The 14,462-nt window shown below is 23.6% G+C and overlaps 1 protein-coding gene across 1 annotated transcript in view; it reads left to right on the top strand.

Moving 5' to 3' along the window:
- Positions 1-14,462, top strand: part of LOC102671592 (homeobox protein prophet of Pit-1) — a 41,275-nt gene that overhangs the window by 7,649 nt on the left and 19,164 nt on the right. Inside the window, exons 2-3 of the mRNA XM_031513522.1 lie at positions 7,117-7,244; positions 9,478-9,585. Of these exons, the coding sequence (XP_031369382.1) occupies positions 7,117-7,244; positions 9,478-9,585 (236 nt within the window). The remainder of the gene's footprint in view (positions 1-7,116; positions 7,245-9,477; positions 9,586-14,462) is intronic.

The raw sequence follows: 14,462 nt of genomic DNA, 5'->3' as shown, positions 1-14,462 counted from the left end.
CTCTTCCCCCTCCCCTCTCCCTCCTCTTCCCTCCCCCCTTAGCCAGATGTAACGTTGAAAAAGAAGAAGAAGAAGAAAGAAGAAGAGAGAGAGAGAAAGAGAGAGAAAAAAAAGAAAAAGAAAATACGAAGTTCAACAGGTGAAATTTTATTATATTTCTGCAGATCTTATTATTCGGTAATGAATTTCACGCGATGGGTCCAATTTAACCGGAGAACGTTCCCGCGTTTTGTTTCTCCCTTCAAGGTCAGACTTTTTCAGAAACGAGATGAAACCGCCATAGTATTCTAATGCAAATGGAAAACTCTGCAACGTGGACGAGAGGAAGGGGAGAGTGAGGGGGTGGGGTAGAAGGGGAAAAAGAAGAAAGATATGATGAGAGGAGAGAGGGAGGGAGAGAGAGAAACGAGGAGGGAAAAATTAATGTCGTTAACCTTCCGCGTTCTCCACGGCATTAAAAGTACTCAAGCGATGGTCTTCCACGCGATTCCCTAGCCCCTTTTTAATACGCGAGCCCGCGAAATTTCTCTTGCTACAAACGACGGCCTCCATCCCTGTTTTTAAAAAAGAAGATTTAATATTACTATACTTTCGAAGGAGAATTACGAGAACTACTTGGATTTCCATGCGGTTGATAAAGTTTATTTTCTATTTCATGTATTTAGTTTAAATATTTTCTTCGTTGCGACGAAGAAAACGATGATGATAATAAGATAGAAAATAAGAATACGGGGAAAAAATTGCGATGCTTGAAACAGCGGCAAAAGAACAACGTGAATTTGATAAACAATCATCCGTACAAAATAATTTTTGAAACGAAAATAAGAATATAATAATAGTAATGTGACAATAATAATTATTGTGATTATTATTGTGATTTAATTATTGTGATTTAATTTCTTTTAATCTAAAGTCGGTTATAATCTAAATATGATTATTTTACGATGATATCTGATTCTTTATCGTTTTGAATATTTTACAAAAATCGGAAAATATTCTTAATTCCTATTTATTACAGTTTCTAATTTTAGTGTACAAATTATAGTTGCAAACCAAATGTTTAGAATGTTTTTTGCAATAGATATAAAAATTTGAAAGAAAATCAAAGAAAATGAAAAATTTTATATTGAATTTTATCGATTATATGGCGAGATTTTATTATTATATTTAATAATAAATGCGATTTTTATATTTTCGTATAAAAAAAATGTTAAATGATTTTTTGATACAAAAATAGTGTAGCATCTTCAATTTTTGTTTGATAAATCGTAACGTGTATATGCGTGTAATTACATTATAAAAGAAAACTATCAATATTTTATCTAAGTTAATTAAATTATTTAATTAAATCATAAAATGATAAATCTCGTGATTGAAATTTAACAATTTTGTGAATGAATCCTTCGATTTACATTAAAAGATTATCATTATATATATAATAATAAATTCATTTATTCAACGAAAATTTGAATTATTTATTTTTTTTTTTTTTTATATATAGAAAAGTACAAATTGATATTTTGACGAGAAATTAACTTACTTTTAAAATTTAAAGTATAAGTATATTAATATATTAATATTAATAAAATTATTAAAAAAATGAATTAGTAAAAAAGAAAAATTTGGAGAAAAATAATTTTCTCAGAACAATCGAAATTAAATTAAAATTAATTTTACATTATTTTATGTAAATTTTTATGATATATTTTGCTTTATATTGATTTGTTAAATTTTGATATTTTTAATTAATTTGAAACAATATATACATATATTTTGCTTTAAATAATTAGAAATAATAAATAAAGTAGGAATTAATAAACTAAATTACTTAATAATTTCACTTTTTATAATATATTATAATTTTATAATATATAATAAAATGAAATACGCCATTACAAGATATAAATGATATAAATTACATCAGATTCTATCTTTAAATTTTTATTCGAGCTGAAAATAATGTAAAATTTATTGCAAATCTCCAATAGTAAACGTGATAAATGACCTTTATATTAAAATTGACGAAAATTTAATATCATTGTAATAAAATATGTTTTTAAATAATATTATAATTTTAAGGCAATAGATATTATATTGTAAAAATTAGTGATAAAACAGTTAAATATTAATATAAATATTGCATTTATTTTTATTATTTTGATTTAAAAGATATAATAAAAAGATTGATAGTTTGCAATTATTTATTTATATAAAGTATAAAAATATATACATCATTATATCATTATATATTATTAGCAAGCAGTCGTCATTCTTCAGGGATGATAATTTATAATTTCCCATCAGGTGGGAAGAGACTGAGGTTGAATACTTTGAGTCACAATCTTGATTATATAATACTTGATAATAAAATCTTAAATTTGGGAGAAAAAAAAAGGAAAGAACTTATTTGCACCTAATATTATAATATTTTCATTTTAATTACAAATAAATTATAGACAAGAAATTCTTAGGTATAATATCATACAAATGGCATAGTATTATAACATTTCTATCAAGTACTCGTAGAATAGTTTAACAAACAAACTCGTAATTAGAGGAAAAATCGGTAGATAGAGTTGGAAGCACAGAAATAGCTTTTCATACTAACTGGAATTCGAGGACAGATGGCAAAGGAAACAGCTGTGAAGGCTATAGAGAGATCTGCATTATTTGTAATCCTATAAACCGTGTCATTTATTAGCTCGTTCATCTTGTTAAAATCGTCCTTAATTATTTCGAACGTAGCACATTTCAAGTCAGATAACAATCTTTATTAAAGATCATTATTTCGTTTAAAAAAAATTCAGAATACACAAGAAAAAATAAAATTTAATTTTAATGTAAATTTTTATTTCATTAAAAATGAATATATATTACATTATAAATTGAAAGATAAGGAGATAAGAAATAGCAATAAAAACTTCGTTTTTCCTTTACATAATAAATTTTATCAATTTTAAATTATAATATCTCTTAAATTAATAAGACTTTTCGATATAAATAGCTTAGTATTTTTTTTATAAAATTATGTTAAAAATTACATAATTCTATTTAAAAAATTAAAGCTAATTTTCATATAATCTTTATATATTCACAAAAAAAAACTATTAATACTATTAATATAATATATTTCCTTACCAAATAATTTTTGCAAAGAAAAAATTCTTTTTATACATTATATTGTAATATATTATAAAATATATACTGTGCTATAAAAGAAAAGTAAGAATATAAGATCTTTATTTTATTTTTTGATGTGAAAAAACTCAAAATAGCAATAAATAAAAAAATTAAAGATTTGAGGAATTCCATATAAGATATTGCATAAATATACATAAATATTATGGATCTTATAAAACTTCCGATTTTTTCATTTAAAAAAAAAAAACAAAATTGCATTATAATAAATTTTACATTAATATGACAGTGTTATTTTTGAGAGAAAGTTATGAAATAACTATGTTAAATCAATATATATAAAATAGCAAGATTTTAGAAATAAAAACATAAATATAATCAATTCAACAAAATCGCAATTAAATAAACAATTTATTTTATTTTGCAATTGTATTTTCAGGAGCCGTAAAATACAATGATTATTATCATAATAAATACTATATTTATAATACATATAATATTATATTTATAATTTTGAAATTTTATTTATATTCTATCAATCAAGTATTTTCATATTTCTACAAATTTGTCACTTCTTTCATAATCAAAAATACGAATACCTTAAATCTTTATTAATATAATTAATACTAATACTACTATTATCATAATATTAATTATTTTTTCTGTTTATTTAAAAAATAAATTGCATCTTGCACATAGAAACTTTGTATTAGATGAAACAAAAAATTTCATCAAATAAAATAAAAAATAATAACTATCAACAATGATTGCTATAAGAAAATCTTTTAATATTATCATAAAATCATAATATTTAATATTTATATCATAATTAAAAAATATATGAATACCTCAAATACTTTTTTCTTTAAAAATCGCAAAATAAATTTGATTAAATTTTATTTTGACGAGTGTATGCATAGAAAATTTCTATTACAACCGAACCACGAAACATGCATTATAAATAAAACAAAAATAATTATTGACAACAATTATCATAATGAAGAGAGTTTTAATATTCAAAATCTATCAATACTGTATATAATGGTATATATATCAAAATCTTGATATCTCATATTTCTATCCAATCTCATTCACATATACAAGAAATATTTTTCCAGATATTTTCAAACGCGCACTCTATAATAATTATATCCTCAAATATATCGCCTCGATCCCTCGATCTAATAAGCGTATAAAATAAACGAGGGGCACGTTAGCGGTTTTGCTAAGAAACAGAAGATCATAACGGGGGAAGATACCCCCGTCTTCACGATGAACTTGACCGAGTTTCACTGTTCACCGGGTAACGGGGCAAGGTATGTAAAGTGGACAGCATTCATCCTTGAACATTGAATCAGCATGTAACATGATTAGGTCATTAACGCCCTAACCAAGTTAGCATAGTGCGAGGGACTTCGCTCGCCGCCGTTACCCACCGTACGTTCGTATGTTCGTTCATAAAGCCGATACCGTGAAACAACCAAGACGAACGTGCACTTCTATATCGGGATACCATGCGACTCGTAACAAACGATCTGATGAATGGACAGTCTTTCTTATGATCGCGATTCGGACGATATGATTTTTCGTTCCATTTTCCAATGAATCGATGATATTTATAATATCCTGCGAAATATTGTATATGAATATTATATATAATCGCGTGTTGTAAGTTGATTGTAGAAGTATTAATAAATTGGATATAAAAATTTAATGTTTTTAATTTTCTGAAAGATTGTTCTTATTTTTTTAACTTTAAACTTTTGTGAGCAGAATATAAATAAATGTAGCAATTTTTTTTAAAGTTTCGATTTTTTTTTTTTATATTTCTTTAAATATAGTCCTTTGCGATAGAGCCGAAATTTTTAAATTGTAAAATATTTAGTTTATAATTATCTATTAGCCTATTGTGAAGAATATCCAGATATTCTTCTGATATGTTTCTTTATCAAAATTGAAGAGAGACTGAAAGGTTTCGAGATTAATTTTAATCTCTCAAAATTTTCTGTAAATAAAAAAAAATTTGTTCCATATATAATTCATTTTATAGTTCATTTTATATATACATTATATACATATATATATTCAATAAAAAACAGAATTTTTCAATAATAAGATAAATTTCCTTTTAATATAAAAGGATAAAAATATTTTTGAGATTGATTGTATATATTTGCTATTTATGTAAAGTGTTTTATTGTTTTTTAATTGTTTGGATGAATTTATGTAACAATTGTTTTGAATTAATAATTTAATTGTGTCAAATATACAATTGACAATGAAAAAATTCCAAAAATACTTTATTTTTAGTGAATTTGAAATTTATCGTATTTTACTTTTGAAACTAAGTGTAAGGCCAAATATTACTTGAATAAAATAAGCATTATTATAGAATATAGGTTTTTTTTTTAAGACAAATTCGAAAAGCATATTATCATTATGATCTTAATTTATATTATTTATTATATTATTATTATATTATATATTACTATTTATTACTTTAGTCATAATTAAATACAAAATAAATGCAATGTATAAAAATAAAATTAAAAATTGTATAATATTTCATTGATATACAATCTTGAAGCGATCCATGCACTTCTCTCTAACTAAACTATTTATTTTTGAAAGAAATATTTTTGATAGAAATGGAGAATTTTGTTTTGTTTTGAAAGAGAATATCTCAATAATCACAAATCTTATCTTAAATGTTTTCCAGATTTCAATTTTTGTTTTTTCTTTTTATGAAATCATATTTATTATTTTTATTAGTTATGTTTTAAATAAATTAAATATTTCTTGTTTTTTTTTAAAACGAAATGATTTTAACTTAATACTCTTAAATAAATATGTACATGTCTGTTACATGAAAATTTTTGTTATAAACTTAATAATTTTTGAATTATTGTTTTTTAATGTCAAAATTTGATACATTTGATTTTTTTGATTAATATAGTAATAGTTTAATATAGTTTAATGCATAATAGTTTAATTATATGTACAGTTAAAATATTATAATGTTTTTCATTACGAAAAATGATAATTTTTAAGAATTATTGTTTATTTGTTATATTGTTTTAATCGAGCTTCAATAAATTTTTTTATATTATTGCAAATTTAATATCTATATCTGGATAAGAAATTTATTTCATTTTTTCTTTTTTTAGTTTAGTTTAATATTTGCAGATCATAATTGGAACTTTTCAAATTATTTCTCATTATTTTTAATTTTTTAATTATTTATAATAGGAAATTAAATTATTCATTCTTTTTATTAATTTAAATCGTTTATTAAAAAATCAAAATATTAATGCGATTGACAGTTTGCATTATTTACAAAAGATATGAAGAAATATTTTGTTTTTAAATTTTATGATTTATATAATACATGTACATATTTTTTATAATGAAAATTAAAATAAACTTCAGTTATATAATAATATTATTTTACATAAAAATCGCAAATATAATTTTTTGTCCCAACTTTCTTATTGTTTTTATCCTAAAAATTAAAAAATGTATTGATTATTCGCAATTGTTCAATGGAAAATATTGCAAATTTTAATTTTGTATTCAATGAATAAGAGTTTAAGAATACAGAATTATCTTAAAAATATCGTCGTCTTTATTGTTTTTAAAAAAACAATTAAAAGATTCTATAAATTTACTTTTACATCTAGTATACTATAATTAAGCAATCAAACATGTCATATTGAAGAGAAGCCAATGAAACAATTTCAAAAATCGCAAATATAAAAATCATTAATAATGAATAAATATTGAATCATAATGATTATAATTTCATTGTTAATTTCATGCCAATATTCTGAAATATTTTTTCCATTAACCATATCCATTTAAATAAGCTAGAAAAATATATAGAAAGAATTCGTTTTAATTGCTTTCCTCTATAAATATAAGATCAATAATGCTTAGAATAATAAAAACTAATTGAATCTGATTTCTTTTTAATTCCAGGCGCGGAAGGAGCGTTTAAGAAATTAAAACCTGACCCCTGTGCTTCGAGTCCTCACATAGGTCATACGCCAACCACCGCCAGTTGTCCAACACCTGCTCGACGACGACACAGGACTACATTTACGCAGGTTTGTTCTTAAAAACATTAAAAATAATTTTACAATCCTTGAATTATGATTCCTAAAATTTTTAAACATTTTCCATTTTTTTTTAATTTTCTAATTTTCCGATAAAATTGAAACTTTACAACACAATTTTAATTTTTATACCAACTTTCATGTTTGTTTTGCCCATCAATTTTTTAAAAATACACCTATACTATAGAATATAATTTCCAATATTATTTTAACTTATAAATAATAATGATAATAATTTGACGTGTACTCATAAACTTCGACGTCAACAGTCGAATTATTCTGAATTAGAATTACAAGAAAAAGATAATATATTTAAATATTCAGCAAATAATTTACATATTTTTTATTCATTATAATATTCATTATAATATAGGATGTTAATACATTTCTGGAATACTTTTGAAGGATTGATTCTAGAGGCAAGAAAAAATAACACAAAAATTGATTAATTACAAAAATATTCGTTAAGGTTTATTTGTTAAGTTATAAAGCTATACAGTATCGCAGAGTAAAATTGAAAGTTTTCTGATTTTAAAGTCTCCATTTAAAAATCATGATCATTTTTCATGGAAATGAACGATTTTTGAAATAAATTACAAAAAATAATTCAAGAATTTTAATAAATATATTATTCTCCGCAAAAATATATAATGATCGATTAATGTACACAATAGCAAATGAAAATATAAGTCTTTTATTTTATCATAGAATAATATTTTTAAAATAGTTGAAAATGATTTGAATTTTTTCGAATAAAAATGGATGGATAAAAAAATTTTTAAAAAAGTTGAAACTAATCGAAATCATAAAGAAAATAAAGATTCTTTTTTTACAATTTTTTTTATCTGTAATGAAAATTTGAAATCAATTGATGCAAAAACACGAGAAAAACTGGGATTATCATTATTTTTAATTGTTCATAACTCATAGTAACGTTAATCGATTTCAATGATATTTTCACCACATATATAACCAACAAAATGTATTTTTTAAATTTTTCATTACAAGTTCATATGAAAAAGTTGTAAAAAGCGATCTTCTTTTATTATCTTCTTTTATTTTCTTCGTGATTCAATTACAAATTACAAAATTTTCCTTTATCTAGTAATTTAATTAATCACTAACTTTTAATTTTTCAAAAAAATTCAAGTCATTTTATCCCGTTTTAAGAAAGTTACTCCATTTTAAAGGATACACTTTGATATTTTTATTGTAGATAGATATAATTTTGATAATTCATTATTTGTTTTTAATATTTATAAATTTCAACATTATAAATTTAATCATTATTAATTCGATTATATATAGATTATTTTAATTTTTTTTTTACTGCCTACATTGATATTTAAAGCATTTCAAAAATCATTCATTTTCATAAAAAATAATCATGATTTTCGAATTCAATCAAGTAACAATGAAATGATAAATTTGAATCAAAAATTTTGCTGAACGATATATAATATATTCGTTATAAGATAATTGAAATTCGCGTGAGACGAAGCGAAATAGAGATCGCTCTGTCTTCCTTATAACTATCGCATATGTATTCTCTTGTCTCTTTTTATCTAACGCAAATTTAAATTGCTTAAAAACTTAAAGAATAAACCAACATTTCTATACACCAAATTTTATATTTATTTTAATCGATCCTTCAAAGATATTCCATTAATATATTAACATTTTGTACGTATACTTTACATTTATTTTAACATTTTGTATTTCGAATTTTTAAAGATCTTCGCATGGAAACAAAGAAGATTATATTTTTATAGAAATTCTCGAAATACAAATATAAAAACACGCATAGTTTCTGATACAAAAACTATTTCTAAAACTACTTAAATAGCGTGATCATAATCACAAATGATCTAGAGTTAATTGCCTATGCCATCAATCGATAGATCTGGCAAAAAATTCTTATGATATACGTTACAAACGAACCGAATCTATTTTCTCTCGTAATAATTTTGCATGAATTCATATCATTTGAAAATAAAATTCATATCATTAGAAAAAGAAAAAAGAAATCTTGGCTTAAATATGACACATTTTCTCCAACCAACGTTCAATTATTGTTACGGTTCTCGATAGAGGGATTATTTACGGATAAACTCGTTGCACACTTTTTCGATTACCTCGATACGAGTTCTTTCGCTATAGCGGCCAAATTTCCTGCCGGATAGTTCAGATCGGCTTTACTACGGCCCTCCCAATTGTTTCGCAGGAGCAGCTGGCAGAATTGGAATCGGCATTCGCAAAATCTCATTATCCAGACATATACTGCAGGGAGGAATTGGCAAGGTCCACCAAATTGAACGAAGCTAGAATTCAGGTGAGTATTGTATTTTTTCAAGAAATAGGAAATATGAGAAGTTGTTTTGTCTATTTTCCTCTAATGTATTATTAACCTTTTGAGGATGGTACTCTTTCAATTATGCTTTTTTGATAGGTAGAGAATATTTTTCAGAATTGAGATTATATATAATTAAAGAAGTAAATATAAATATTTGAAATAAAAAAAAAACATTTTAAAATCATACAAAACAATTGCACAATATTAAAATTTAATTTTATTCAACTTATATATACAACTTTGATAGCGTTGTAATATTTGTTTGCAAAACAAATTGTTAACATTTGGGGAACAATGTATAGTTATAATATGCCGCAATATTATTATAATATTATTGAATTTATTATTGTAGTTGATAGAAATATAAATAATATATATTTAACACATCTAACCTTTTTGCATAATAAATTAAATAATGATGAAATTCAACATTACAAAGATAGTTTGATATAACAGTTTACTGTAATAATAATCCGAATAATCTTGTATTCGATTGATTCTATATTAATAATTCATTTTTGCTTGAATATTTTTGCAAAGATCATCGGTTATTCTTTTTATCGCGCGCAAAAAAAAATATATCTGCATCAAATAAATACAATATATGTTTCTATTAATTATAAATACAGTGCAATACATATTAATGATTACATATAAGGAAAAATTATTGACAATCAATCAATCAAATTTTTCAATTAATACTTGTAAAAATGAATGGGTTAATAATTTTTTATTTTTTTAAATTTTTTATCTCTTTCGAAAATGTTTCAAAGTATCTTAGAAAGGATATAAATTATATCGAAACAAATTTTATTTGAATATATTTTTCGTTATTTTTCATAAAATTTTCATCAAGTTTTTACATGCTGTTTTTTTAAAACTTTATGTGTAGATATATTCTACGCACACCTATCTTTTTGGCCATGAGTCATGCAATAATTGAATAAAAGACGTATGTAGGGTGACAAAATGAAATTACGCGCGCAAATGTCGATCCAAGATACCCTCGAGTCTTTCGAGGGTTGCAGAGTCGATCAATGGAAATGGAGGCGTTTCGAATAAACTTTCTGATATTCACAGTAAAGTGGCAAATACAAAAATTATCCTTTTTATTATTATTTTAGCAAAGAAGAATTACAGATTATAGATAATTATTTCTATACTCAGATCAATAAAACTTGATGTATCATTTCTTGAAATTGAAAATTTAAAATTCAAAATTGAGATGTGTGTTTTCTCGTATCTACATGGCGAGCATAAATAGAAAACATTTTTTGTCTGATTCAATTAATTGTAAAATAATTGATATATTATTGAAAATTTTATTTCTGTTTATTTGTGTAATACAGGAAATCGTACATTTGTAAATTTAGAATTTTTAAAAATTTTATTCAGTTTTATTCTTATTATATATTCTTATGTATTCATAAATATTAATTCATTAAGTATTCATAGATAAGATACATTACTTTATAAAAATAACAAAGTTTATAAAAAAGCAAAAAAAAAACATTGTATTTTAACTAAATAAATTAAAAAATTTTTTTATAGAAAAGTGCAATATCTCAGATTTTGCTATCTAACAATAGAATTAATTATTAAGAATTTGAAGGAAAAAATGTTATATTAGCAAAAATATTTATATATTAAAAGTATTAAATAAGAAATATTAGTAAATATAATTTACGTATTTTTGTTTTTCAATTTTTTTATTTTATTTTTCTTCAAAATAGTTGAAGCAAATTAATAGAAAAAAACTGGATTTCGATGATTTCGATTTACATTTTAAAAAATATTAAATATGCAATTTTATTTATTACTTATTTTTGTTACTTTATGATGAATTTTAAAAGTATTTTTCAACATTAAATTATACGATTGAATAAATTTATTTTAATTATTTTAAATAATAAAATATTATGATTTTCAATAATTATTTTTGTTAAATTGGTTATTAATTAACTTTTCTCGTGACAAAATAAACGTCAAGAAAGACAAATTTATTTAATATTTCATGAAAAATAAATTATTTTTTATTTCTTTTTTATGAAAATAGTTCTTTTAATAACAACAAACGTTTACATTGTTATTGTTTCTGATTAATATCATCCGTTATATACTATAATGATTGTTACATTTATTCAATAATAAAATTATTTCAGAAATTTTCAATTTAGAAAATAAACATTATCCATAAACAATTAATTCTTTAATTTGTTATTTTTCAAAATTATAACTTTACTTCTACAAATTCGATTGAAATACATCACTTATCGAATAATAAATATCCCTATTTAATTTAATTTTCCAAACATTATTCAAAATTATTTCAATTGGCCAAACAAACAACGAGCATAACCTCAATTGAAATTTACATAAATTTATAAAACAATATAGCTTTATTTAAAATTATTATTTTTATTAAATTGTTACTCGAAGTAAATTCGAAAAAAGTCTGAAATGACGCGTCAACACTACATTAAGAATTTTCTTCGAAGCAACGTTTGAGGAAAAAATGGGCCCGAAGGCTCATGACGGCCACTCGATATAATCAAATGCATCATCTGGAAAATGAAACGATTCGAAGTGGTGCGGTTTTTTGACAAAGTTAAAGAATGGACAGGACGAAGGGGTACAGGCAACAGTTAGGATCCAACCGTTGCAGAATCACTCGGGTGGACCCCGAATCCTGAGCGGTACATATTAAAACAGCCAGTGCGTTTCGCTCTTTTGATATATAATGCAGGATGGTGTTGTTCGAGTTAAAAGCCCAGGAACCGCGGTGACTTAACCCTGTTAAACTGCGATGCCAAGTAAAACGCGGTTTGCTTTGCTTTTACTCGTTGGTTATAATCCATGCACAAAGTGTCCGGCCAGGAAATGGCTTCACCAATGCGGCCGAGACTTTCGAACGCGTTCGTTTCCAACCCTCAAATGGCACAAGTATCCAGCGCCAGTCTTCAATGTCGTTTTTAGTCATTAACTTTTGAAACGTCGAACCCCGCGTTGCGACTAATTTCTTGCCTCAAGCCTTTTTCTATCGAGTCACGAAATGTTTTTCCGCTCCCGAGAAATTCTCGTTCGCGGTATTAATGTTGAATAAGAGAAAAGGAATGAATCATTCGTTAAGGGAAATGAGATTTATGTGATAATTTATTGGAAAATTTACGTAACCTAAAAATCCTGCTTTGATGATAAAAATTTGTTACGATTCTCGTAACGTAACTATGAAAATATAATGAGAAAATTTAACTCTTATACATACTCTTCGATATAATTTAATAAACTTAAACACTTATATATAATAATATATATAATATTATATATAATAATATATTTTTGTATTATATCGTTTTTCTTGACATTTCTTTAATTTGTGTTAGTTCTAATTTGTCATTTCACGCGATGTCGTATGTGTCTTCTATTTAATAAGAATCGACGAATTACTATTATGCATTCATAATTATGAAAGAAAAATGATCTGTGATATCAGAAATGCCATCATTGACAAGAGTGTGAATGTATTGATAATTTCTACAAAACTAGGATTAAATAGTACAATATGTCTTTGATATTTTCTTCAACACAATTTCAATAAAACATGGAACGAATTAATCGTATTATAATATACATTAATATATACATCAATTGTATACTTGTACTGTTTGAAATGATACAATTATCTTCTATGTTATTCATTTTTGAAAAAATGTTTCAAATTGAAAATTGTTGTTTTGAGAAGAAAATATCTTTATTTATGATCAGTCACAATCTAAATGGATGTGCTTTTAAGTTTTTTATTTAGACGTGAGTTTCATTGAATATATGGAGCAATTATTTTTTCGAACAATCATTTTTTCATACTTTGAATACAATTTCATAGTTTTTACAATACAGTAAAATATTAAAAAATTTGAATAGTTATAATTTTTATAATTTAAAAATTTGCTCTATTTCACGCCATTATAGAATTGTATTTAAAAACGATTTGAAAGAATCATTTCAAAATTATATTCTACTAGAAAAAAATATTTGCATAAATATATATTTATGCAAAAAATCTTTAAAGAATTGATTTTAAAGACAGAAATGAATGCAAAAAATATTGATATACAAAAATATCGGTTGAATTTATTTATTAAGTTAAGTATAAATTGAAGTTTGCGTTAGTTTAAAGAAAAGATTATCAAAATCTTAAATAATTAACAAAATCTTAAATTTTTATAAATTTTATAAGAATTATATTAGAATTAAATATTTAGATAGTATATAGTAGAATTTCAAATGGTTTTTTTTTATTACATAATAAAAATAATTTGCTTTCAATTCATAATATATGGAAGTACAACAATAAATCTTTCAATACTTAAAAAATCTCTTAATCCCACATAAAATTTAAAAAAAAATTACTATAAAACTGTACACTTTTTTTTAACAAACAAGTAAATATTAATAATTATTAGATCATTTTATCTATAACAACTAACAAATAATTATTAACACATTACGGATTATTAATCTATTTATAAATTTTATAAAATAAAATGTATTTATAATAAACACAAAACAAAATATCTTCAAAATTAAATTATTATATATATTCAAAAGAACGAAAATGAATGTCTATTTCACTCTTTTCAATCGTAAAAATTCGTTACAAAAATTAAAACGTTGAATAAAGATCCACAATCTATCGAATAATATTAAAAGATCTCTCTGTTTCTCTTTTATCGATAATATCCCACGCCACGGAATTCTCTTTAAAAGCTCCCGCGCCAGCTACGGCATTTTGTATTTCGAAAGATGGCGACACGCGGACACAGGGTGCTGTTGGATGAAAGAGAAATAGGTAGGGA

Source organism: Apis dorsata, unplaced genomic scaffold, assembly GCF_000469605.1.
Source record: "Apis dorsata unplaced genomic scaffold, Apis dorsata 1.3 scaffold_660, whole genome shotgun sequence".
NCBI classification, from domain to species: Eukaryota; Metazoa; Arthropoda; class Insecta; order Hymenoptera; family Apidae; genus Apis; species Apis dorsata.
The sequence above is the reverse complement of the archived record's forward strand: the minus strand, read 5'-3'. Positions and strand labels throughout refer to the sequence as shown.